Below are 26010 nucleotides of genomic sequence, written 5' to 3' on the forward strand. Positions count from 1 at the left end.
CCTTCCGGTTTTCTCTCCTCCCCGTTTTAAGCTCCTGCTGAGTTGTCCAATGCCCTACCGAGGGCAGAGACAAAGCAGGGAAGAGATCCAGACACTGGGTCTTCCAGAAACCACGGTTTCGCCCAGGGGCCTGTGTGCCTCTCCCCACCCCCGACTCCCAGCTGGAAGAACGGGCTCCCCTCTCCCTACACCCCACCTCCAGAGACATGACCATACCACATCCTGTTGGGCCCCTGCCAGAGTAGGAAAGGAGTCCCTCCCAGGCGTGAGGCAAGACCTTCCCCGCAAGGCTCCCTCCACCCCACTGCCCCCACCGAGTCCCCGCAGATAAAGGCCCAGGGCCGGGCGCGCCCTAGGCATCTCCGCGTGTCCTGCCTGCCATGTCTCGCCGCTGCGCACTGCTCGCCTGGGCCCTCCTTGCCCTCTTGGGCCTCGGGGCGGCTCAAGACTGCGGCCCCATCGTGTCCCGCAGAGAGTGGAGGGCCCTGGCGTCCAAGTGCAGCCGGACGCTAAGACAGCCCGTGCGCTACGTGGTGGTGTCGCACACGGCGGGCAGCGTCTGCAACACTCCGGCCTCGTGCGTGAGGCAGGCCCAAAATGTGCAGCACTACCACGTGCGGACGCTGGGCTGGTGCGACGTGGGCTACAAGTGAGTGCGCAGGGGACCCAGGGCTGGATCCGGGGATGCAGGGGAGAGGAGCGCGCAGGGGCGACGGGAGACCGCGGGGCCGACTCTGGAGCCGCCCGCCAGATACCCGACGCAGCCTCTATGTTTCTCCCCCAGGGTCGCCGCTTAGGGCTGGGCGTGTGCAGGCAGTGCAGACGCGCAAGGGGAAGGGGAAGGGGCTGCAGCTCTGACCCCAGAGGAAGGAGCAGATTTTGCAGGTACACAGGAACAAGTCCTGTGCACTGGATTCGCTCGGTAAAGTCTAGTGCCTGGTAAAGCCGGGGTTGGGCTTCCAGTCCCAGCTCCATTTACCGCTGGTTGAGCCCTGGGGCAGGCATTCCCCTCTCTCAGCTTCAGGGTCATCTCCCTCTGCAAAGTCAACAGGGTCGTGGGCCACTCCATTGCTGAGCCAGCCAATACTCCTTAGAACACTGCCTGGCGTGCAGTGGGAGCCCCTAGATCCATGGACTGTTACTGTGTGCCAGGATGTGTGCCAGGGGCTAGGATGGGCACAGCCATGGACATAGAATCTAGCCCAAAGGGATTTAAAGAGCAGCAGGCAGCAACAGGTGAGGAACAAGCAAAGTCCACAAGATGAATTTAGACGGTGATGGAAGCGATGGAGAAAGGGAACAGAGGGATTGACGAGGGAGCCGTAGGTCACAGGGTAGTGAGCTGGGGGTACCTCAAAAGTAAAGGCCAGGAGGCTGAGGGAAAGGATCAGGCCTGGGGGACAGAGGTCAGGGTGGCTGGAGCTAGCCGGAAAGTGATAGCAAATGAGGAGGAAGAGGTCGGCAGGGGGCAGATGGCACAGGGTCTCGTGGGCTACAGGGAGGACCTCGGTTCTACTCTCAGACAGCAGCCGTGGGAGGGATGCCAGCCGGCTTGGGGTCCGAGAAACTCCCTCTGGCTGTGGTGTGGAGAACAGATGGTAGGGGCTGAGGGCAGAAACGGGGCAGGGATTGGTTAGATCTGCCTCTGGGGCCCACGCCCACCAGCTCCCTCTCCAGGGGACTAGGCTGGGGTCCCACACATGGATTTGTACTCTAATCGGTTTTTGGGCCTCCGTAAGCACCAGAATCGCCTTACTGGAAATGCAGACTCCCAGGCTCCATCCTGAGAGATGCTTCAGTAGGGCTGGGGTGAGGCCAGGAAATCTGAGGACCTCGCTCGGAGAAATCGAGAAGCCTCCGAGAGTATCTCCAGCTCTTCTGGCTCTAGATATTACAATCCAAAGGCCCCAGCTTCAAAATTTCGTTTCCAGGAGTCAGGCGTTCTGATTCTGCGTGTTTCCCTGAAGGAATGACGTCCAGAGAGTTTGGCTTCTGCGGCCTCTGGTCTAAATCACTTTAGAGGAAACCTGACTGAAGTTTGTTTCTCCCATTTTAGGCTGCAGAGTCTGATCCCAATGTTTTGAATCTCCCTTCCTTGTCACATCTTCTTCGGAGCCTCAGTTTCTTCAGCTGTAAAATGGGGCTCCTGACCACCCACCCTGGTGGTGGTGTTTGAAGTTTAAATGAGATGCGTCCATTTAACACAGATACAGAGTACCCGTTGCTTGTGCCGGGTGCAGGGGCTGTGGCAGAGCCATGCCCAGCCCAGTCCTGGTGGTCACTGTGGTACTTCTAGTCTCTTCCGTCCTTATTCTGAGAATCTGGTATTCCAAGTGGTGAATGTCAGGACCCAATATTAGGAGTCCCCACATTCTTGCATTCTTGACCACCTCATGAGCCAGAGGGCTGAGGGGGCCAATCTCGAGTCTCCAAAAAGCCCATCTTCTGGTTAATTCCCATGTGCTCAGATGCTCAGTCATGTCCGACTCTGCGACCCCATGACTGTAATCAGGCTCCTCTGTCCATGGGATTCTCCAGGCAAGAATACTGGAGTGGGTTGTCACGCCCTCCTCCAGGGAATCTACCCAACCCAGGGATCGAACCTGCATTTCTTATTATCTCCTGCATTGGCAGGCGGGTTCTTTACCCCAGAGCCACCTGGGAAGCCCAGCTACCTGGGCTTAATTCCAACGTGCCCAATCAAACTCGCTCAATCAAGGCATGCTGAATGATTGAGTCTGAAGGATCTGCTTCTAGGATTGGAACCCTCAAGGAGACAGGTGCTGGGGCTCCGGGGTTTGTGTCTGGTTGCGGTGCCAACCCTCGAGTCCCTGATCCTGTCAATTAAGTGCATCCCAGCAAAGAGGAAGCAGGAAGCAGGCTGGGGAGCTTCTCAGTAGAGTCGTGAGAACTCACTAGTCTCCAGGACAGGACCTTGGGTAAATACTCTAAGTCAGCTTCCTCAGCTTAAAGTGGGAATGATGGCAGTGTCAGAGGATTCCACGTGAGGAGTCAACGCATCAAGAGCTCAACCAATCCTCCAGGGAGGCGGGAGAGAGCTAAGAATCAGACCATGTGGACGGGAGTCTCAGAGACCTGGGTGAAAATCCTGGCTCCCTGACCAGCTGTGTGACCTCGGGCAGGTGTTGCCACCTCTCTGAGTAGCTATGGGATGGGGGCAGTGGCAGCTCATGGGGTTAGGGATGCAAAAAGGTGTATCTAGAACTGTGCTTGAGAAATAGCAAGGGCCAGGGTCGTCGTTTTTATCGTGGACGATTAGGGGATGAGGAGGGTTGTTGGGGAAATTGTGAGTGGCAGGGACAGGGGTGGGGTGAGCAGAGGAGGGAGAAGGAGTCCTCCCCCAGGAAGCCCTCCATCACTCTCTCACCCACAGTTTCCTGATCGGAGAAGATGGGCTTGTGTATGAGGGCCGGGGCTGGAACACCGTAGGTGCCCACTCTGGGCCCACGTGGAACCCCATAGCCATCGGCATCTCCTTCATGGGCAACTACATGGGTAAGTGTCCAGCCGTCAGCGAGGTGGCTGACGTGGGTTCTGGGGGATGGTACTTCGTGGTGCGTCCTGGCTGGGAGGCTCTGCCACCTACAACCTCTGTGACCTCAGGCGCGATTCTGTTTCTCTGAGCCTCGTTTCCTCTTTCGGATAAAGTCCATTTCCAACCACACAGTTTCAGACGAGTTCATCTCTATAAAAGTTCTTCGGTCAGTCCATGAACTGGAGGGATAGGGTTAACCTGAGAAGTGCTTGGAGTGGATTGCCATGTCCTCCTCCAGGGGAATCTTCCCGACCCAGGGATCGAACCCGGGTCTCCTGCATTGCGGGCAGATTCTTCACCATTTGAGCCGCCAGGGAAGCCCCAGAAGTGCTTGATAAGTGGCAGCTACAGCTGTGGATCAGATGGGAAGGTCTGGGGGCAGAGGAGGGTGAATAAATGATCATCTTGACGGCCGACACTTGTGGAGGGCTTGCTCTATACATAGTCACTCACCTTAGTGTCCCCCAGCCCTGTGGGCAGGTGCTGTCATTGTCCCCTTTCACAGATGAGAAAACTGAGGCACAGAGAGCAGTGGCAGGCCGGGTTCTGGGCCCAAGTGGGCCAGCTTGGAGTGCAAAAGCACAGCCCTACCCACACTCCCTCGGCCCTTGGAGGAAGCCCCAGCCTAACTCCTGCCTCTCCTCCCCCAGATCGGGCGCCCCCGGCCCGTGCTCTCAGGGCGGCTCAGAATCTGCTGGCTTGCGGCGCGGCTCGGGGATACCTGACTCGTAACTACGAGGTCAAAGGACACCGCGATGTGCAGCAGACGCTCTCTCCAGGGGACCAGCTCTATGATATCATCCAGCAGTGGCCACACTACCGCGGCGTGTGAGGGCCTGTCCATCTTCTCACACCCCACCCATCCCAGTAGAAACCCCCCGCCTCCCCCTGCCCCAATAAAGGAGAAGCTCAAACTGTATTCCTGTGTCTTGCCATATGCCTCTTCTCTCTCCCTCCCACAGACCTCAGCCACACACCCCTGCCCCACCCCAACACCTCCCAGCACTGTGACCTTGCTGGTGCTCAGAACCCAGAGGTCCCGACCCTGAACCGAGACCCCAGAGATCCCAGCTTGGAAGCAATATCACAGCTCAGAACCCGGAGGTCTCAGGTCAGAGCGCCGGGAATTAGCACCAAGTCCACTGAGACGTCACCACCAGCAGCTCAGGGGTCCTCACCTCCCAGACAGTGAGCCATGCTACAAGACACCCCCTCTCTACCTCACCACCGAAGACATTCAGTGCAGCATCTCTGCTTGGACCACTGTGGGGATGAGCTGCTCGCTCCCAACCCTGGGGTCCCTCCCTTTCATTGCTTTAGAAAGTGCGGGAGTCTTTCCTGAGCTTGTACCCCCATCTGCCTCCCAAGTCATAGCCAGAAATACACACAGGTCCCAGTTACACACCCTGCCATCCCAGCTACCAGATCTTCATTTCTCCCCACTCCACCCCCACCCTTCAGTCATAAACTGAGGGATCCCAAAGGCAAATATGTTTATTTACAAAACTCACTTACCCTCCCTCCCAGCATGCCATGCCTGCGGGAGGGGGTGGGATGGGGCCTCACACACCTGAGACCCCCAAGCGCACCAGGAGGGGCGGGGCCTGGGCGGGGCCAGGACACACTGGCCCCGCCCCCACGCCGAATCCAGCGGTGGGTGGGGTTGGAGGAGCGCCAGTCAACATCCGAGGTCATGACCCCGTGTCCAGTCGGTTCATGTATTCCTGTAAGGCCTTCAGGCGGGCATCTATTTCGGCCATGTCAGCCGCCTGGTGGTCTGAGCTGTACTCTGTGAGAGCAGGCGTAGGTGTGGGGGTTTGTAAGGGGCCCAAAATCCTGTTCTCGGTACCATCCCAGTGGGCTCTGGGGCAGGAGAGGGGGAGGTGTAAGAGTCCCAGGCTCACCTTTGATGGGAACCCAGCCCCCCGAACTGGCCAGGCGTCTCTGATGGCGACCGCGTTCAAGGAGGGTGGACTTCTGCTGCTGGGGATGGCGGGAAAGGGGGTCAGGCACCCTCTATTCCCGCACCCCCCAAATCCCACCAGAAATTCTGAATCAAAGGACCTCATAAAAATAAGGGGTGACATCTGCTGAGCACTTATGCAAAACAAGCTCCTTGTATCTTCACCAGAATCTTCTGAGGTGAATACTATTACTATTCCCATTTAGCTGATAAAGAAACTATTGATAGCTACAGAAGCTAAGTAACTCCCTGAATCACACAGGTTATAGCAAGCAGAGGCAGGTTTTAAGACTGGCAATTTGAGGCCAGAGCCTTGCTGTTAATCGGCATCCCCTGCCCTCCCGTTGGGCTTCCCCTGTGACTCGGCGGTAAAGAACCTGCTGGCCAATGCAGGAGGTGAGGGTTCGATCCCTGAGTCGGGAAGATCCCCCTGAAGAAGGAAATGGCAACCCACTCCAGTATTCTTGCCTGGGAAATCTCATGGAGAGAGGAGCCTGGCGGGCTACAATCCATGGGGTCGCAAAGAGTCGGACACGACTGAGGGACTAAACAACAGCCACCCTCCACCGCACCGTCATTCTCCCCTCCAACCCAAAGGTCTCAAAACACTGCCTCCAGCGGAATTCCGAATCGCCCTTTACAACCCAACTCCAGCGCGAGCTTCTGGTGGTTTAATGCTGCCCCGCCTTCTCCAAAGCCCGAGTGAAGGCACTCACCGTATTGAACCCACTCCACGTGGTGGGGCTGGGCGGCTTCCCCCGGCGGCGGCGAACGCTGAGAGGAGGGAGTGATCAGGCCCAATGGGAAAAGTCTGGGGCACCTCCCATCTCGCACTCTTCCTCGGTTTTAAGGCTCCAGCCTCCATCACCCAATCTCCCCTCAAAAGAGTGTTTCGAATCTCCCCAGACATCCGTTTGGAGGCGGTCCTTTCCCCCAGCCCAAGTTTTACCCTCTAGGGAGGGACTCAGAGAAATCCTCTAACTCGCTGCAGGAGCTGGCGGACGAGTAGCGGCTGCGGAAACTGTCCACTAGGGGGAGACGGAGAGTGTGAGCCTCCCTCACGGGCCACAGTCCCGCCCAGCCCGCCCGCCAGCCCAGTTACCCGAGGAGCTGCGGTTTCGGGAGCGGTTAGCCGCGTCTCCTCGACCGGTCACCGCTGCCGGCGGCCGAGTCTGGCGAGACCAGGAGACGGATGGGCCGTCCCCGCTTCCTCCGCTGCCCAATCGGTTCCGCTGCTGCTGCCTGGGGAACGAGAAATGAGACGTCCACCTGTGCGCCCAGTCCCGGGAAGGGCGTAGCTGCGCCCCTGCGGGTCACAGCTAAATAGGAGAAAACCATGCGGAGACACAGACCACGAAGGGGTGTGAGAGACAAGCCAGGGGGAGAGGGGAGGCTGGCGATCAGGAGAGGAGATGGAGGTCGGGGAAAGCAGGAGCAGGCGACAGGTGATGGAGATGGGAGAAAGGGCTGGATGAGGGCACGCTTCAGAGCGGCAGGGAAAGGGGCAGGGCTACGGGCAGGTGAGGAGGAAACATGCTCTAACTTCATCTTGATCTCTCTCTGCTTCTTCTCCTTGGCTTTCACAAAGGCTGTCGGGTCGAAACGGGGCACGCGACCACCTAGGACCGGGTGGGGGTGGGGTGTGGAGAGAAGAGGAGGTTGGGGTTACCGGATCACGCACCCACAGTTCTAGTCCCACACACCTCCTCCCACGGGCAGGGCAGGGCCGTCACGGACCTGTGGGCGAAGGCGAGGGGCGGGCAGGGCGGCCTCGACCCCGGCCCCCGCGGCCGCTCTCCCGGGATGAGGAGCGGGTGGCGCCACGGCCACGCGACGTGGAGCGCTCCCGGGACGTGGAAGCCCGATCTTCCCGCGCCGAGGGCGGCACCACCGGCGGGGTCCGTCTCCTGGGAGCACAGACCCAACCCACTGTAAGTTTCCCACCGGTAACAACACTCTTCCCGGACTGCGCCATCTCCGAACCTTCAGTCCCAACCCCCACCCCACCCCGCCCCGCCGTCAACTCTTAACATTTACATTCTTACACACGGCCCTCACAGACCTCTTTTCCCAAGCTTCACCCACTCAGAACCCCCCAACCACCTCCTTAAAAAAAACCATCTGTCAGTTCCCTACATTCTAACACATCCTCTCAGTAGACCCTTCTCCCAGAGGTCTCCCAAGCTCCCTGGAAATCATTCCCAATTTTTCAACACGCACCCCAATACATGCCAGCAAACATCACCCGGATCCTAATCTGCTGGCCACGCCCCCTCGGCTCAACTAGCCTTCAGGCTCCGCCCCTAGCTCCAGGTCTGGCCTCCGGAACGCTGCCTCAGGCCTGCCCATCTCTCTACAGACCCCGCCCATCGTTTTCAACTACTGACTCCTTCCCTAAGCTGCTGGCTGCCCATTAGGTCCCTCCCATCCCTCCATCCCCGCCCTCTCAGGCCCGACCGGTCCTCTCCAACCTATCTGGGCCCCGCCCCGTCGCCCAGGCTCCGCCCAGTCACCTGGGCTCCGCCCCGCCCATCTCGCCCTGGAGCCCACCCGCAGGCGGGTCCGCAGCGCCGAAGCCCCGCCCCGGGCGCGCCCCTCACCCCCTCTTGTACAGGGCCAACTCGGTGTTCAACGCCTTCAGCCGCGCACGCAGGCTCCGCTCCGACGCCTTCACCTCTTCGAGCTGCAGGGAGAGAAGAGGGGCGTGGAGGTCCAGACTGAAGCCAAAGTCCGGGCCCCGCCGGCCGCTCCGCCCCCTCACCTCCTTGGCCAGGCGGCGGCAATCCTGGCTTCGACGGCCGGACCCGCGGTGCCCGAGGCCGCGCTCCTGCCGCAGCTCCAGCTCCAGGCCGCGCACGAGCCCGCGCAGCGACTCGACCTCCTGGCGCGCCGCCCGCCCGGCCAGCGCCTCCTCGCGCAACCTGCCCAGCTGGGCCTCCAGGTCGCGCTTCTCAGACACCAAGCGCGACACCCTGGGAGGAGGAGGTAGAAGGTGAATGTCGGGGCCGGGTGAGGGGCACGGTCCCATACTCTGCCCTCCTCCACCCGGGTGGGCACGCACCGCTTGCGTTAGAGAAATGCAAATAAAAACCACCAAGAGATGCTGGGTTGACAGGACCTTTTAAGACAGGGATCCAGCTCTCAGCATCCACACCCACCAGTCCCAACATCATCTGCCAGTAGACAGATACACAGCACCAAGGAGGAAGGCGTCCCAGAAACCTGAATCTGATTAGCCTGTCGGTTTAACAACCACTTCACGGGAAATACAGGGGTCTAGTCAAGGCTATGGTTTTTCCAGTAGTCATGTATGGATGTGAGAAGTGGACTGTGAAGAAAGCTGAGCGCAGAAGAATTGATGCTTTTGAACTGTGGTGTTGCAGAAGACTCTTGAGAGTCCCTTGGACTTGCAAGGAGATCCAACCAGTCCATTCTAAAGGAGATCAATCCTGGGTGTTAATTGGAAGGACTGATGCTAAAGCTGAAACCCCAATACTTTGGCCACCTCATGCGAAGAGTTGACTCACTGGAAAAAGATTCTGATGCTGGGAGGGATTGGGGGCAGAAGAAGATGGGGACGACAGAGGATGAGATGGCTGGATGGTATCACCAACTCGATGGACCTGAGTTTGAGTGAACTCCGGGAGTTGGTGATGGACAGGGAGGCCTGGCATGCTGCAATTCATGGGGTCGCAAAGAGTCGGACATGACTGAACTGAACATGAATCACAGTGATAAAATCAACAAGATCCCTGGTGGTCCAGTGGTTAAGACTTTGCCCTTGCTTCCACTGCAGAGGGGAATGGGTTGGATCCCTGGCTGAGGAACTAAGATCCCACAAGCCATGTGGCAAAAAAAGAAAAGAAAAGAAGAGAAAATCCAGAATGTGGGAAACTGTATAAATAACCTGGCTTCTTCCACAAAGAAGCAGCATGAAAAAAGGTAAAGGGGGCTGTAATAAATTAAGAGACTTAAGCAGCACATCAACAAACTGTAATGTGGGGCCATATTTGAATACTTATTCACACAAGCAAATTACAAAAAGACATTTGTACACCCAGGGTATCAGATGACATTAAGGTATTTTTGTTAGTTTTGTTGGATGTCATAACAGTGCTTATGTTTGTTTGCTTTTATCAAAAATAACCTTATATGTTAAAAGATACATATTGAAATGTTTACAGAGGAGATCCAACATCTGGGATTTGCTTCTCAGAGGACAGGAAAGGGTGTAGATCAAATAAGATGGGCAAAATGTGTCAGATAACCATTGAAGCTGGGGCACAAGTACCTGTGTGTTATACTACTACTTCTGTGCATGCTTGGAATTTTTCCTAAATGTTTTTAAAAAATCTGTGCCTCCCCTACACTCTCCAAGGAGCTTCTTCATTTGGTCCCTTCCAGCTGACTTCTCCCCTCCCCTCCTCTCCTCCCACCTCCCTCTCCCAATGATGCTCTTTGCAAATGCAGTTCCCTCCTCCTAAACCATCTCTCCTCCTCCTGGAAGGAATGGCTCCACTCATCCTCCAAACATCAAGTCCCCAGTGAAGACTGCCTGGCCCCCCACTCCAGCCAGGGGTGAGGTCAGGACTCTCTAGTCTCTCCCCCCTCCACCCACCCCCCGCCCCGGCTCTCTGTACACTTCCTTCCTAACACCAATCACTGATCAGCCTGATTATGTTTTCTATCTGTATCCTTCCTCCAGCTTTCCAGTCAAACCCGGTGTTGGGATCCGGGTTTTGTGGCCAGGCTGACTGTACCCAACTCTATTCCAGCTCCTACAAGCTGTGTGACCTGGGGCAGTTTCACTTCACGTCTCTGTGAAGTTGGATTATAATAATAACACCTACTGATGAGGTTGTAGGGAATCTATAAAGAGTGCTTAGACTGTGTCCAGCACTGAGTGATGGCTCAATAAACATCAAGTAGGGCCGGGAAGTGTACGTGGCACACCGTAGGAACTCATTAAATGTTGTATGAGTGAATTAATGAATCTTGGCCTCTTTCCAAACTCCCTAACTTCAAGTTGGCAAGAGGAAGGTAAGAATTGCCTGGCTATGGCTCTCAGGGCAGAGGGCGCCATCTTGTGGCCATCCTGGGAAACACATGCACACACACCAGGAAGAATCACAGGGTTCTCCAGCCCAAAGAGCTCCCGCAGCTGCAGCTGAAAGCGGAGAGGTCTGGTCCTTCCTGAGCGCTGTCCTGCCGCGAGCGCACAGTGGCCGAGGAAGGAAAAGGCGCTTGAGCTGATTGCTTGGATTCAAGGTTGAGCCTGGCCATATTACTTCACTGTGTACGAGACAAATTCTCTAACCTCTCTGGGCCTCAGTTTTCCTATATAAAATGATAGTAGTGCCTACCCTGGGAGTATTAAATGAATTAAATCATACAGCACTGAACAGAGTCCTTGGCACACAGTTAAATGCTCAATAAACATTGCTGCTGCTGCTGCTAAGTCACTTCAGTCGTGTCTGACTCTTAGCGACCCCATGGACTGCAGCCCACCAAGCTCCTCCGCCCATGGGATCTGGAGGGGGGTGCCACTGCCTTCTCTGCAATAAACATTAGATATTGGTATTATTATTAATACTACAAATAGTATTAGCCCTCCCCAATGTGTACCAAATAGGAAAAGGAGTACGTCAAGGCTGTATATTGTCACTCTACTTATTTAACTTATATGCAGAGTACATCATGAGAAACGCTGGGCTGGAAGAAGCACAAGCTGGAATCAAGATTGCCAGGAGAAATATCAATAACCTCAGATATGCAGATGCTGCTGCTGCTAAGTCGCTTCAGTCGTGTCCGACTCTGTGCGACCCCATAGATGGCAGCCCACCAGGCTCCCCTGTCCCTGGGATTCTCCAGGCAAGAACACTGGAGTGGGTTGCCTTTTCCTTCTTCCCAATGCATGAAAGTGAAAAGTGAAAGTGAAGTCGCTCAGTCGTGTCTGACTCAGCAACCCCATGGACTGCAGCCCACCAGGCTCCTCTGTCCATGGGATTTTCCAGGCAAGAGTGCTGGAGTTGGGTGCCATTGCCTTCTCCCAGATATGCAGATGACACCAACCTTATGGCAGAAAGTGAAGAGGAACTAAAAAGCCTCTTGATGAAAGTGAAAGAGGAGAGGGAAAAAGTTGGCTTAAAGCTCAACATTCAGAAAACTAAGATCATGGCATCTGGTCCCATCACTTCATGGCAAATAGATGGGGAAAGAGTAGAAACAGTGTCAGACTTTATTTTGTGGGGCTCCAAAATCACTGCAGATGGTGACTGCAGCCATGAAATTAAAAGACGCTTATTCCTTGGAAGGAAAGTTATGACCAACTTAGATAGCATATTGAAAAGCAGAGAATTACTTTGCCAACAAAGGTCTGTCTAGTTAAGGCTATGGTTTTTCCAGTGGTCATGTATGGATGTGAGAATTGGACTGTGAAGAAAGCTGAGCGCAGAAGAATTGATGCTTTTGAACTGTGGTGTTGGAGAAGACTCTTGAGAGTCCCTTGGACTGCAAGGAGATCCAACCAGTCTGTTCTAAAGGAGATCAGTCCTGGGTGTTCTTCGGAAGGAATGATGCTAAAGCTGAAACCCCAATACTTTGGCCACCTCATGCGAAGAGTTGACTCACTGGAAAAGACTCTGATGCTGGGAGGGATTGGGGGCAGAAGGAGAAGGGGACGACAGAGGATGAGATGGCTAGATGGCATCACCGACTCGATGGACCTGAGTTTGAGTGAACTCCGGGAGTTGGTGATGGACAGGGAAGCCTGGCATGCTGCAATTCATGGGATCGCAAAGAGTTGGACACAACTGAGCGACTGAACTGAACTGAACTGAATGTGTAGGACCCCCACCAGATGGAGGCCAAGTCCCAAGCATACAGCAGGCACTCAGTAAGTATGCTAGGAGCCTTTGCTTTCCTCACTTCACTATTTCAGTTCCCTTGTTTTCAAAACATTCCCACCTAGCACAAGGCCTTTGCACATGCTGTTCCCTCGGCCTAGAACACTCTTCTGCACCCCAAGGACCTACCAGGTTCCTGTTACAGCCTCCCAAAGCAGAGGCTCCCTTTCCTGTCTCACCCCATCTCTATTTGCAGTATACTCAGGTGGGTATGTGATCAAAGTCTCTGCACCCTGGGCTGGCACTACATCATGGACAGGGAAAGGTAAGCAAAAAAGAGCCACTTGGTATAGGTGGATTCAACTGAATAGAGCCCTGCCTCACACCCTGCCTTTGCACCTGCCTTGCCCTTTGCCTGGAACACCCCACCCTCGCCAGGCAGGGTCAGGTCTCCCTCCCTCATCCATGGTGAATCTTCTCTACCTGCAGACATTGTCTCCCCCACTGGACTAGGAGCCCCACGAGGAAAGAACCAGGACTGTCTCAGTCATTACTGTGTCCCCAGCACCATTAACACACGGCAGGCACAAAGGAGGGGTTCAGAATAAATATTTGGGGAATGAGGGAGGGCCAGCTTTCCAACACTGCTAAGCATTGGGTCCTGCAGTGCATGATGGGATGTGTCCCCTCCCCCAGCCCCCACTGCCCACCCCACCCCCAAGACTCACTGCTCCCGCAGGTGCCAGATCTCAGTTTCCCGGCCGTCCCGAGTGTCCTGGCCATCCAGTCCTCGAAGGCGGCTCAGCTCCTCCTTTAGTGAGCGAATGATGCCCTGCAGGACCACAGGGTCCGGCTTGCCCTGGTACGGGAGGGGCAGCGGGTAGTGAATCCTGAGAAGGATTAGAATCACGGCATCTCAGAGGCCAAGAATCCACCTGGGAAAGAACAGGTGACCATTTCTGGCCAAACACTACTACATGAAATTGGTTGAGAGTCTTCTGGGAACATTTTTGTTTCCCTGATGAAAACAGTAGATACAATTAGCAACCACAGTTCTGTTCCATTTCCTTCTGCTTTGATACAGATGCAATGTCTGGAGGTCCGGCAGCTATTTTGTGACCACGAAGAGATAAGGATGAGGTCAAAAAGCCAATACGTCAAAGATGACAAAAGAAAAACAAAAAGAGAAGGAGCCTGACTCCCTAATGAAGCTGTTGAGGAGCAGCCACCTACCTAGACATCTTGTTAAGTGATAAACTATTGTTCAAGGCCCTGGCAATGGTTATCCTGATACTTGTAGCTAAACACAATAATAAATGACATAAACCTCAACACTGAAGATTCCAAAGGCAAGGCTTAAGCAATATCTCCACCTTGCCTTGGGTACCAGTAGTGCCTAAGTCCTAGCCACATCCTCTTCCATCTGACCACCAGCTACCAGCCTGGTGGGTACCCTTGTACCCACCTGTCAAACTCCACAGAGTAGATGAGGATCAGGTAGCGCTTGGAGTTGAGCTGGGCAGACCTCGAGGCCAAGGGGCCTGGGCGGCCCCCCATCTTTCGGTTCCGCAGGGACTCCAGATCTGTGTAGGTCAGCAGGTCAAGGGTGACCGACTCACTGCTCTGTTGGAGAGAATGGAGGAGTTGCCAAAAGACTCAACATGGCCACACCCAGAGCACACAACCCACACACCCAGGCCATGCCCTGATCATTCGTTGGGCTAGCTGGGCTTGCCTACCCAGCTGTGGTAGGCTGTGGGTCAAGATGGCCCTGTGGCACAGGACATCATCAGAGGGACAAACTGGAAAGAACCGCAACTCTCAGCCACAGGAGACAGCTTAGTGGTGTGACTTCCAAGTGTTGTCTACATACCCCTGGGGGTCCCCAAGACCCTTTTAGGGGAGTACATGCAGTCAAAACAACTTGCAGAATAATACTAAGATGTCATCTGCCTTTTCTTGCTGTGCTGACGTGTGCACTGATGGTACAAAAGTCATGGTGGGTAAAACTGCTGGTGCCCGTTAGCAGAATTCAAGCCAGGGGCGTCGAATGTACCAGCAACTGCTGTATATTCCACTGCTGCCATACAGTCTCCACAGAGGGAGGGGAGGCAGGGAGAAACACACAAAGAAACAGATAAACAAAAACAGAAAATGAAATCTAGGAATGTCCCTGGTGAACCTGCAAAACTTATTAACTTTCCTGAATCTTGACCCTTGAGTACACAGATGTTTAACTACTCTGTGTGACAAAACAGAAAGTCCACATTTGGCTGCATATCCAAGTATGACACTTTCTAAGAAAAGCACTTGTGGGGCTGAATTTGGAGCTAAATTAGCCACTTTTTCATGGAACACTATTTTTACTTGAAAAGGTACTGACAGACAAAACTATGGTTATTTAGTCTTTGATGTTTGGCAAGCATTTTCTCAAAAATGAACAAAGTGAGCCCGTCACTTGAAGAAAAACAGCTAACGGTATTTGTTGGCAACGATAAAATTCAACCTTTAAAGTGAAAATTCAAATTTTAGAAAACTTGCGCCTGCCACTGCGGGCTTGACAGCTTCTCAATGTTGAAAGATTTTCCTGGCCAGATCAGTGAGGATATTAACAAATGTGACTTCCTGATACTGTATAATGAAATGTGTTAGCCTCTGAAAGATCTGCACAATTCCATGAAGCAATATTTCCCAAATGACCAACTCGTGATGTTACAAGTGATATTACAAACCCATGATGTTACAAAATAGGTAAAAAGATACTTGCAAAGTACAAGATATGGCAATAGATTTTAATATGACAGAATAGGAAAAATTCATTGATATGGTCTCAGATTCCACATTGCAAGAAACCTTTCAGAAACTACCATGTATCCGATTTTAATGTGTGAGCAGAATTATCTGAAAAAACTATTAAAGGACTCCCTTTGCCGGCTACATATCCCCCTGAGAAGGATTTATTTATTTTTTTTTGGCATGTACATCACAGCAGACTGAAGAAGCACATGAGGACCTAAGCAGTTATCTATTAAGCCAGACATAAGAGATTTGCAATAATGTTTTTTTTAAAAACTACATTTCTTTCTAAATAATTTTGATTTTGAGACTACTATTTATAAAAATATTACTTAGGTCAATAACAGGTTTGTTATTGTTATTTTTAAATGAGTTCGTAAATATCTTTATATTTTTCTCAGTTTTAATTTATGACATGGCAACCAAATACTGCTAGATGAAACAGGCATAAACAAAAGCTCTTTGGTATCCTTGGTAGTTTTTAAGCATATAAAACAGTCCTGAGACCAAAACGTTTGAGAACCTCTGGGTTAAATAAATCATGTGCATGGGTACACTTGAATGCTAAGCAACCACTAACAAGGATGACAAACTCAAAAGTTACAATAATAATAAAAATAGACCACACCTGTTTAGTGCTTATTGTGAGTCAGGCACTATTCTAAGCTTTTTACATATAAGTCATTTAGCCTGCATAACACTCTGAAAAGGGGACTATGATCCCCACATTACGGACGGGGAAACTAAGACATGGAGGGGAAGTAACTGGCCCCAGGCACCCAAGCAGTAAGTGGTAGTGATGAGTCTGACTTTTAGCATCCGTAATCTTGGCCACTATGCTATACTGCCTACAGACACCAAAATGTTAACAGTCTAAGGTGGGGGATAGAAAGGGAATTAAGACTCTCACTTTCTAAGTCACACACATTAATATCATCACAATTTTATGAGTGTAATTTTATCTATAATCAGAGAAATAAAGGAGTTCACAGTTTTCAAATGATGTCCGAATAGTAACTACGTTCCAACCTGCTTCTTTTTTTCCTATTAATACTTTCAACTACTTGACATATATTTTTTTCCAACTGTCTGTCTAGTGGGAGCACTAGAATGTCAGGTTTGTGAGGGCAGATTTTCTTGTCTCTTTTGTTCAGTATTGTCCTCCCAGTGCCTGGCACACAACAGATTCCCAGTAGATGAAATGATTAGCTACATCCGCTGATATGACTAAATTTTTTATGAAATACTGTTGGATCTTTTTTAAAGGTTACAGAATACCTTGGGAAATTTATCAACTCTGTAAAATTAGAGATCTGCAAATATACACACCACACACGTTCACAAGTGAATAGAGAAATGGAGAGATGGCTGGAGTGATTTTCATCAAAATACTAACAAAATATTACCAGGAGTGAGCATGAGGAATACAGTGATTTTTACTTTCTTCTCTACATTTCTCTGTGACTTGAATTATCTCCATGAGAATCACTGTCATCACAATTACAATGAGAATACGCCACGTACATTTGGGAAAGAAGAAAAGACAGCCCTATTTCCTCAATGAAAGAGAAGTAGAAGGTCTTGCATACATCAGATGGGCATCTACCCTCCCGGGGACCCAGAGGACAAAAACCTCCCCCAACCCTGGCCCCTACCTGGGTGAGGGCCGACTCCAGCATGTTACAGAAGATGCTGAACTGTTTGAAGTTCCCTGTCTTGTGAGTCAAATCTTCTATGACTAGGTAGAGAGAAAAGTCCTTCCTGAGCTCTGACCACTTGCCCAGCCCAAGGGCAATGCACCCAAGCTTTCCACCTTTCCCCAACACCAGTGCCTCTGGCCTGAGGGATGAGTCCTACACACCCTCCCCACCTTAGAGAGCTCTGGTCAGCTAGAAGGGGCAGGCGGGCAGGATCCAGACTGGCCTCATCTCCTGGGAGACACTGACTCTGGGAAAGGACAGGCGAGCCCACCCAGGCAGGCACACTCACAGTTGGCATCGAACTCGCCCCGCCACTGGTCGGCCGTCATCCGGTCCTCCACCTCCAGCTCCAGCACCTGCCCAGACACCATCACCCGCACGGCATGCTCCACGCCCCGGAAGACGTAGTCCACCTGCAGGCCAGCTGGCTGGTCCATGGCCAGTGACCCTGGAGAGGCGGATGAGACAGAGACCCAGAGGGGCTGAGAGCCCAGGCTCAGGAGCTGGAAGGCCAGAATCCTGGTCCCACCATGCACCACCTTAGGAAGAGACTCTGCTTCTCTGTGCTCCAGTTTCCTCATCTGGAAAATGGGTACAGAAACAGCACCTACCTCATAGAGCTGTCATGAGGATTAAATTGAACAATACACATAAAGGCCCTGGGAACTGTGTTCTGCACGTTATTATGCCTAATATATGCTGATTAATAGAATATATGATTTCCAATAAGAGAATCATGATTAATACTATTATTAATTTATTAATCCTTATATGCATTATATATTTATTACTTATTCATTTATCCAAACGTTTGTGAAGAAAAGTCAAGCTGGAAAGAGAGATGGAGCATTGAGATCAGGCTGGACAGAGATTTTAAATCGGGGGTCAAGGGCAGGCCTTCTGTGGAGGTGACATTTGGGCAGAGAACTGAAGGAGGTCAGGGAACAAACCATGTGGCTACCTCTAAGGAGAGTGGCCCAAGTCAAGAGAAGAGCCAGTGCAAGGCTAACAGATTCTCCATGAGACACTTGAAGCATTTACACTGAATTAATCATTGATCTTCTTCATTAGTCCATTGCAATTATAAGTACTTTCTCTTAGCCAACAGGACTACTACTCACTGTTAGTGCTAGAGAAGCTGGAGGAGGGGGTCAGGCCTCCATCCTCAGCCTGAGTTCTAGGGAGTCATTCAGAATGCCAGCCCCGGGCTGCCTGGGTTCATAACCAGGTTCAGCTCTGGGCGTGTACATGGGCGAGAAACTTAACCTCTCCTGGAGCCAGATTCCTTACCTTTAAAGCACGTGCCCTGCCATACAGAGTGAAGTAAGTCAGAAAGAGAAAAACAAATATCATATATTAACACATATATATGGCATCTAGAAAAATGGTAAGGATTTGGAACCATTTGGTATGGAATGGAACCTACCTGCAGGGCAGGAATATAGATGCAGATGTAGGAAATGGTCTTAAGGACACAGGCAGGGGGAAGGAGAGAGTGGGACAAATTGGGAGAGTAGCACTGATATATATACACTCTAACTCATAAAATAGATATAGCATGGGGAGCTCAGCTTGGTGCTCTGTGATGACCTAGAGGGGTGGGGTGGAGGGTGGGTGGGAGGGAGGCGCAAGATGAGGGGGATATATGTACATTTATAGCTGATTCACATTGTACAGCAGAAACTAACACAACATTGTAAAGCAATTGTACTCTAGTTTAAAAATAAAAAAATAAAGCACATGCTATCCTGGGTGCTGGGGATATGATGAGAAACCAGATTCTATCCCTACCCTCAAGAGGGTGGCAATAGTTAGAGACGTAAAAATGTCAAGAAGAGGAGAAAGAGGATGCTAGGGAGTGGGGTTGCTCTTTTTAGCTAAGGGGGCCAAGGAAGGGCCAACCCCTCCCCACTGAGCAGAGGCCTGGAGGGAAGAGAGGAGACAGGTGAATATCTGGGGAATAGGCTCCATGTAGAGGGAACAGCCAGTGTTCTTGCCTGGAGAATCCTAGGGATGGGGGAGCCTGGTGGGCTGCCGTCTATGGGGTCGCATAGAGTCAGACACGACTGAAGCGACTTAGCAGCAGCAGCGGCAGCAGAGGGAACAGCCAGACAAAGGCTCCAAGGTGGGATGTTCTAGTTTGTTCTGAAAACAGCAAGGAGGTCAGCATGAGGGAGGGAGAGGGGTAAGTGAGGAGATCAGAGATGTAACGGGCCAGATGATGTTCCTGCAGGCCTTTGTAAGCCCATAGGAGGATAACATTCATCTCCTTGGATTGTCGTAAAGATTAAATGAATTAATCGTAAAAATCCTCAGCAAAATTGAGCCACGTGTGACACACACCAAGCATTCAATACGTATCGGCATCATCACTTTTTTTTATTGAAATGCAATTGATGGGCATTATGTTAGTTTCAGGTGTACGACATGGTGACTTGTCATCTGCACACATGGTGGAATGATCACCACGATAAGTTGAGGAAACATCTGTGCCTGTACAAAGTTACTTCAATATTATTGACTAAATGATGTGGCTTGCTTTATAACTGGAGGTTTGTACCTCTTAATCCTCTTCATCTATTTCATCCCCACACCTGACCATCATTATTCTTGTTATTACTACTTTGCTGTTGTTTCTGAGCTTGAAAGGGACTAGAAAGACAAGGCAAGCCCATTCTCTCCCCAGTGTACCGATGGGGAAACTGTGGCTCCGCGAGAAAAAGAGCTCTGTCCAGAGTCCCACAGGTGCTCCAAAGACGGAGCTATCAACAGTTGCCCCCCCACTCAGCTCACAGGGACCCCTCCTGTGCTTAACTTCCTTCTCTTTAGTCCTTCCTTCTCTTTAGTCCTCATACTTTCCCCAGTTTAGTCCTTCCTGAAGTCTGATATTAGAAAATTTAATATTTTGAGAAAAAGACGAGCCCTGGGAATTCACTGCTTGTCCAGTGGTTAGGACTCCTTGCTTTCACTGCAGAGGGCCTGGGTTCAATCCCTGGTTGGGGAACTAAGATCCTGCAAGCCATGCACAGTGCAGCCAAAAAATAAATAAATAAAATTAAGTGCTACTATTTAAAAAAAAAAAAAGAGCCCCGAATCTCTTAGGTCAGTGATTTTTAATCTTTTTAGAGTCCTAGAGCCTTTGCAAATCTAATGAGATCTCTGAAGAATCCCCAGATAAATGAATAGATCCAAAACCTTTGCCAAGTAATTTCAGGGCCTCCCAGAATACCACTCCTGAAGCCCATCCACAGATCCCCTTTCTCAAAGGCCCAAGGACAATTGCCTGAGCCCCAGACATCTTGAGAGGCTTCTCTGACCCTAGGTCCAGGCTCTTAACTTTATTTGGGGAAGGCGTCTCTGGTGTTTTGAAGGCGCTGATGAAATCTGGAGATCACTTTCCCTCGGAAAATTCACACTCTCACAACTGTACTTTCATTCTCTGGAGTTTTAGAAATGGGGGTTAATAATTCCTGACCTACTGGCAAACAAACAGCTACACATTTCAACATATCCCTCATTCCCTGGCCCTCAACACGGGTGCCAGGCAGTGCTGGCCCCGCCCCACCGGGTGTTCTAAACCCCACCCACCCACTCTGCCCCTCCCTCGCCGCAAGCCAATCAGCGGCCGCGCCGTCCGGGTTACCAAGGGATCAAAGACAGCGGCGGAACACCTGATGAAGCACAAAGCCTAACCGCCCCTAATTCACCAACCTACTAGTGGTACCTGATTTGGGAGACAGAGGAGGAAGAGGGCCTGCCCCACCCCATCCCGGCTGCTAACCCGGCCCCGCCCTCCTCCTTACCCACGCCCGCACAAAAGCCCCCCATTCATAGCCCTTCAGTTGATAACAGGGACTTTCTGATCCAATTGTCCTGATGACACACCCGCCCACCTCAGTCCCCAGATAATAAGCCCCTGAATATTTTTCCCGAATTCAATCCTCTCCTTACACCTGCCTCCCTCACCTGCACTAACTTTACCCGCTCCCCTTCCTCCATTCCCTCTTCTAGACAGAATAACCTCCACACTCCCCAGCCAGTTCGACTCTCCCCCTCCTGACCCCAGCTCCCCAACACTCATTTCCTATATTCCGGCCACTACCCCCCCTCTCCCAATCCCCCATGTTCTACTGGGGCTGCCCCTACATTCTACTTGAATTTTGTCCCCCCTACGCTGTTCCGTCTGGATTCTGTCCGCATATCGGCCCAACGTTCTACTCCACACACACACCATTTTTCAGCCTGTATTCCATAACCCTCGTATTTCATCTGGATTCCGTTCCCTCTCAAAGTTCTATGTAAACTCCCTCTCTCTCCTCCCCCCACATTTTCCATTTGTCTTCCCTTGATCACCACGCCTGGACTCTGCGATCCTCCAGACCCTGAGCCCTCCTCCCTCCTTCACGCCCGACCCCACCCTCACTGTCCTTCTACCTGCATCCCCCATCCGTGCTCTGTGACGGCCGACCAGTGGCCCATCCTGGTTGCTGGTTTTGTTCCAGTACCAAGTCTCTCCTAGCTTCTCTCCGCCTCAGCTTCCTGGCACGTTCCCCCTCCCCAACCCAGCGGGGATGCCTTGCCTTTGAGGCGCCGCCCCCCACCCCACCCCCGTCAACCCGTGACGTCAGAACCTCCACTTCGAGCACTAAGTGTGGGCTCTCCAGCGCCCCACTCTGGGCCACACACCTAACCCCATTTCTCTGGCCTCATGACACCATGGTTTTAGTGCATGAGTGCACGCGCGCGCGCACACTCACACACACTCATTTTCCAACTCCCAGCCCTCCCATCTTTCACTAAAGTGACCCACCTGTGCATTTTCAATGTTGCATTACCACCCCAGCTCCTCTTCCCAAACTGTGCTCCCTGGATATTTCAGATTTCACAGCCGTCACCCCAGGACCGACCAGAGCTGACAATCCTCTACGCTGGGCTCCCCCAAAACAAATCCACATCACCACCTCCCACGCCAGACATGGGTAAATCCCCGCCCCTGGCAGTCCCCACCCCTGATGGTTGTTTCCCCACCATCTCCCACACCCAAAGAGTCCAGCCAGTCATGACCTAGTGCACACACGCATGCACATGTGCACACACGCATGCACATGTGCACACGCGCATGCGCACACACACACACACGGCCTGGCCTAAGTAACTCCTCCTAGCCCCATTCCACCATCACATGGGTGAATTAGGGCTGAACAGATCCCCCTCTCCCTTATCCCTGCACTCCAAAATACAGACCAAAGCCTTCCACACTATCCCCTTGGAATGTATAGACCCCAAAACCCTTTAAGACACCCCATCATCCAGACCTCCACACTGAAGCCCATCACCACCCCCTGGGGTATCAGACTCTCCCTCCTCTACCATCCCTCAAATGTGTTTTGCCTTAGATAAGCACCATGCCCACTTAACCAATGATTCACGGTTAGTTCCACTCTCTGGTAGGTACTGTAACCATCCCCCATTTTACAGAAGATGACACTGAGACTTGCCTGGAATCCTGCAATGAGGACTGGCACATTCACCCTCTACTCATTCCTCAGCAGCCTTCCCTCACTACCTTCCAGTTCCTCCCCTAACCCTCTGCTCCTTTCCCTCCCAGAACAAATCCAAATGGGGCCTCACACCTTAAGCACAGTACACAATGTAAGTTGGGGACTCCAGGGTTCAGATCCTAACCCGCAATGTGACCCCAGGCAAGGCATTTAGCCTCTCCCAACCTCTCCCCATTAGTAAAGCAGAGATAATAAGAACTCCCGCCTCACATAGGATTATTGTGGGAACTGAATTAGTATATATAAGATGCTTCAAATAGCGCCTGGCATTTGGTCAGCTATTACCATCTGTACAACTAGCTGATAAGTTGGCAAGCCATATGCCCATGAAGGCACAGCCATTTTGACCATTCTTATATCTTCAGCCCCCCGGGGCCTGGCACAGATCAGCAGCTGCTTGTGAATTCATGCTCGATACCAGGAGACAGGGTTCAAGGCACTGGAGATACAGGCAAGGTCTTCTCCTCTCAGCTCACTCCTCTGTCATCTTCCAGGTCTCAGCTCCAGTGTCCCCTCCTACAGGAAGCCCTCCCTGACTCCCAAGCTGGGTAAGGACTGCCTCAATCACTTCAGGGTTCCCAACACTGGCCAGCACCAGGCCAACTACAAAAAGGGAGTTGAATGATGAAGAGTTCCACCCAGAGCTCTGAACTGACCTGTTTCTCAAAGTAAGGGCTGCAGACCTTCAGTTTCGACACGGGAGTTGGTGACAAGGCAGCATTCTGGGCCTGGTCCCAAAGCTAGAGGCAGAATCTCTGGAGGTGGGCCCAGGAATCTGCATTTCCCACAAGCTTCCCCAGCACAAACTAGAGCTGAGATCTTCTGCTCCTGGCCACCACATTCTGCCCAGTTCATGACCCCATCTAGACCCCAACACACAACCCAACACCCTCCCAAAGCTTAACGATCCTGCCCTGTATCACAGGGAGACCTCTCAAGAAATATAATGGTGAAACAGTACAAGTAACACCTTTAAGTACTATGCACGTTTCCAGCTGCTGAGTTCTAGATCCACCTGGAGCCCACACTCTAGTGAGGGACGTCGAAGCAGCCCAGTGGATATAAACAAACACTAATCTATGTCAAGTAGTGGTGTTATGAAAAAAAAATAAAGCCAGAGGGTGACAGGAGCTATTTTGGTTTGGGCTGTCAGTGAGAGCCTGGGGGTATTCAGTGCAGACAGAGGGGACAGCAAGTACATTTCCCAAGTGGAGATTTTATTGCTATGTTTGACCAAGAGCAAACGGGTTGGGGCAACTGAAGCAGGATAAACAAGTGGGATTGGTGGGATTTGAAAGCATGGAGGAGGGGGAGCTGGATCAGGTGGGGCCTTGTAGGCTTGGCGAAGACTTTTACTGCATGAGATGGGAGCCATGGGAGGGTTATGAACAGCAGAGCAACATGATCTGACTTTTGAACTAACTTGACCGTGGGGTCAAGGGTAGAGTCAGGGAAATCCGTGAGAAGGCCACTGCAACAGACCAGGTAAGAACAGATGATGGCTTAGGCCAGAATGTAGCAAAGGAGGTGGTGAGATATGACTGGATTCTGGATGTGGTGTTTTTCTTTTTTTTTTAAGCTATGCCGTGCGACATGTGGGATTTTAGTTTCCCAACCAGGGATCAAACCGGCACCCACTACATTGGAAGCGCAGAGTCTTAACACTGAACCACCAGGGAAGTCCCAGGTGTTCTGAAGGTTGATCCATGAGATTTGCTGACTGACGGACAGTACGTGGGTGAGAGAACAGGAAGGAGTGAAGGCCAGCTCCAAGGTTTCTGTCCTGAATACCCGGAAGGATGGAACTGTCATCAACTAGGTTTGGAGGCTGAAGGGGAAATCTTCAAGATTAGTCTGGGACACATTTTTGAAGTCTGTGTGTCAGCTGGACTTCCAAGTAGAGAAGAGCCAGCCACTGCACATATGAGCCTTGAGTTCAGGGTAGAGACTCCAAATGGAGATGTACACACTTAGAAACATCATTACATAAAGAGTATATGAATCCAAGCAGAGAAGGCAATGGCACCCCACTCCAGTACTCTTGCCTGGAAAATCCCATGGACAGAGGAGCCTGGTAGGCTCCAGTCCATTGGGTCGGGAAGAGTCGGACACGACTGAGCAACTTCATTTTCACTTTCATGCACTGGAGCAGGAAATGGCAACCCACTCCAGTGTTCTTGCCTGGAGAATCTCAGGGATGGGGGAGCCTGGTGGGCTGTCGTCTATGGGGTCGCACAAAGTCGGACACGACTGAAGCGACTTAAGCAGCATATGAAACCAAGAGACTGGGTAAGGCCACCAGGTGAATGGTATAGCCAGAGAAGAGAGAAGGTCATTCTACTGGTGATGAAGCTGAGGCACAGAGGGTTAAACAACTCACCCAGTGGCAAGGCCAACGTTCAAACTCAAGCAACCCAATGCCAGAGCCCACATTCTTAACCACCCGTGGCGTTATTAAGAAGCCTGAGTTAATTCACATGCAACATTTGGTAGGTGCCTGTCACACAGCCCTCGGTAAACATTACGTGTATCACAAGCCTTCATAAGTCGTCAAAACACACTCTCATCGCTGGAGTCTTCACTCATTCCTTCCCACAATATTGTTCACCTGCCCTCCACCCAAATCAAAGCTTGTTAACTGATGGCAGGGACCTCCACCACTCCACATCGCGCTGTAATAACCCTCTGTCTTAAAACCTCCCATTAAATTGCAAGTCTGTCCTACAAGGGCATTTCTACGTTTCGCCATCTGCTGTATCCTACTTTACACACTTTCCCCTTTCAAGAGCCTCATGCGAAACAGAAAACATCCCCCGACTCACATACTACCCTCTGTCTCACAACCTCTCACGAAAGCGCCTACCCGTGTTAAAGGCAACCCCTCCCGATTCTCACACTACTAGGTCAGATGCCTGCTCAGCCCATTCTCCCCGCAGAGCACCCCCTCGCCCCCAGGATCGCTACCCCCGACCCGCGCACCAGGAGCCCTAGCCGTCTCTCACCTTCTGCCGGGACTCCCCTCCTCGCGAGCGGTTCAACTGCCGAACCTCCAACCCCGCCTCAGGATCCGGCCTTCTCGCTGCTGATTGGTTCTGGCTTACTCGCAGCCAAGTTCTCATTAGTCAAAACAGACGCCCGTCACTTCAGCCCCCTCCAGAGCTTGCAATTGGTCAACTCGGAAGAGAAGTTCCTAAATGTGTCGGGTCGTCAGTCTCCTCTCCAATCACTATTGGCTGGGAACTACTGCCAATCATAAAAAGAAGGTTGTTCCTCGGAGAGGGAGGAAATCCCGGAAGTAGCTCTTTGACTCCGCCCACAACCTCCTGCAGCAGAGCAGACCACGCCCATATGGAGGGGCGGGGGCGGGAAAGGTTCGACGCGCATGCGCAGAGGGAGGTCTTCGCCGCGGGTTAAGATGCTAAGGAAATGTTCTTAGTGTGAAGACTGGTTGAGATTTACCATCGGTCGGTGTGTTCCAAGCCTGCACGTAGCAGTTTGCAGGCCTTGGCTTATTTAAAATTAGCAAAAACCCTGCACTGTGGGAGCTATAAAATCCCATGGAGGGAGGAGCCTGGTGCGCTGCAGTCCA

The 26010-nt window shown here is 51.9% G+C and overlaps 2 protein-coding genes across 6 annotated transcripts; one reads left to right on the forward strand and one right to left on the reverse strand.

The window, feature by feature from the left end:
- The first annotated feature begins 229 nt into the window (after nt 1-229).
- On the forward strand, nt 230-4475 carry PGLYRP1 (peptidoglycan recognition protein 1). The gene is made up of 3 exons (XM_040252486.1): nt 230-649; nt 3395-3516; nt 4207-4475. The coding sequence occupies exons 1-3, from the start codon at nt 381-383 to the stop codon at nt 4386-4388; spliced, it is 573 nt and encodes a 190-aa protein (XP_040108420.1). The 5' UTR covers nt 230-380; the 3' UTR covers nt 4389-4475.
- On the reverse strand, nt 3242-25500 carry CCDC61 (coiled-coil domain containing 61). 5 transcript variants are annotated; one of them, XR_005723210.1, is made up of 15 exons: nt 25424-25500; nt 17150-17308; nt 16816-16898; nt 13830-13987; nt 13093-13254; nt 8281-8491; nt 8120-8202; nt 7257-7426; nt 7063-7138; nt 6622-6761; nt 6469-6547; nt 6236-6293; nt 5461-5539; nt 5072-5345; nt 3242-3928 (listed from the first exon to the last, which is right to left on the reverse strand). XR_005723210.1 is itself a non-coding variant. In XM_040252484.1 (14 exons), exons 2-14 carry the CDS (start codon nt 17295-17297, stop codon nt 5248-5250), a joined length of 1542 nt encoding a protein of 513 aa, XP_040108418.1. In that variant the 5' UTR covers nt 17298-17308; nt 25424-25500; the 3' UTR covers nt 5033-5247. The 5 variants fall into 5 exon arrangements, 4 of the variants coding, with proteins under 4 accessions (XP_040108418.1, XP_040108416.1, XP_040108417.1 ...); XM_040252484.1 differs by lacking the exon at nt 3242-3928 and having other exon boundaries at nt 5033-5345; nt 5461-5536; XM_040252482.1 differs by lacking the exon at nt 3242-3928 and having other exon boundaries at nt 5033-5345.
- Between the last annotated feature and the right edge of the window lie 510 nt (nt 25501-26010).

Source organism: Oryx dammah, unplaced genomic scaffold, assembly GCF_014754425.2.
Source record: "Oryx dammah isolate SB20612 unplaced genomic scaffold, SCBI_Odam_1.1 HiC_scaffold_13, whole genome shotgun sequence".
Lineage (NCBI taxonomy): Eukaryota > Metazoa > Chordata > Mammalia > Artiodactyla > Bovidae > Oryx > Oryx dammah.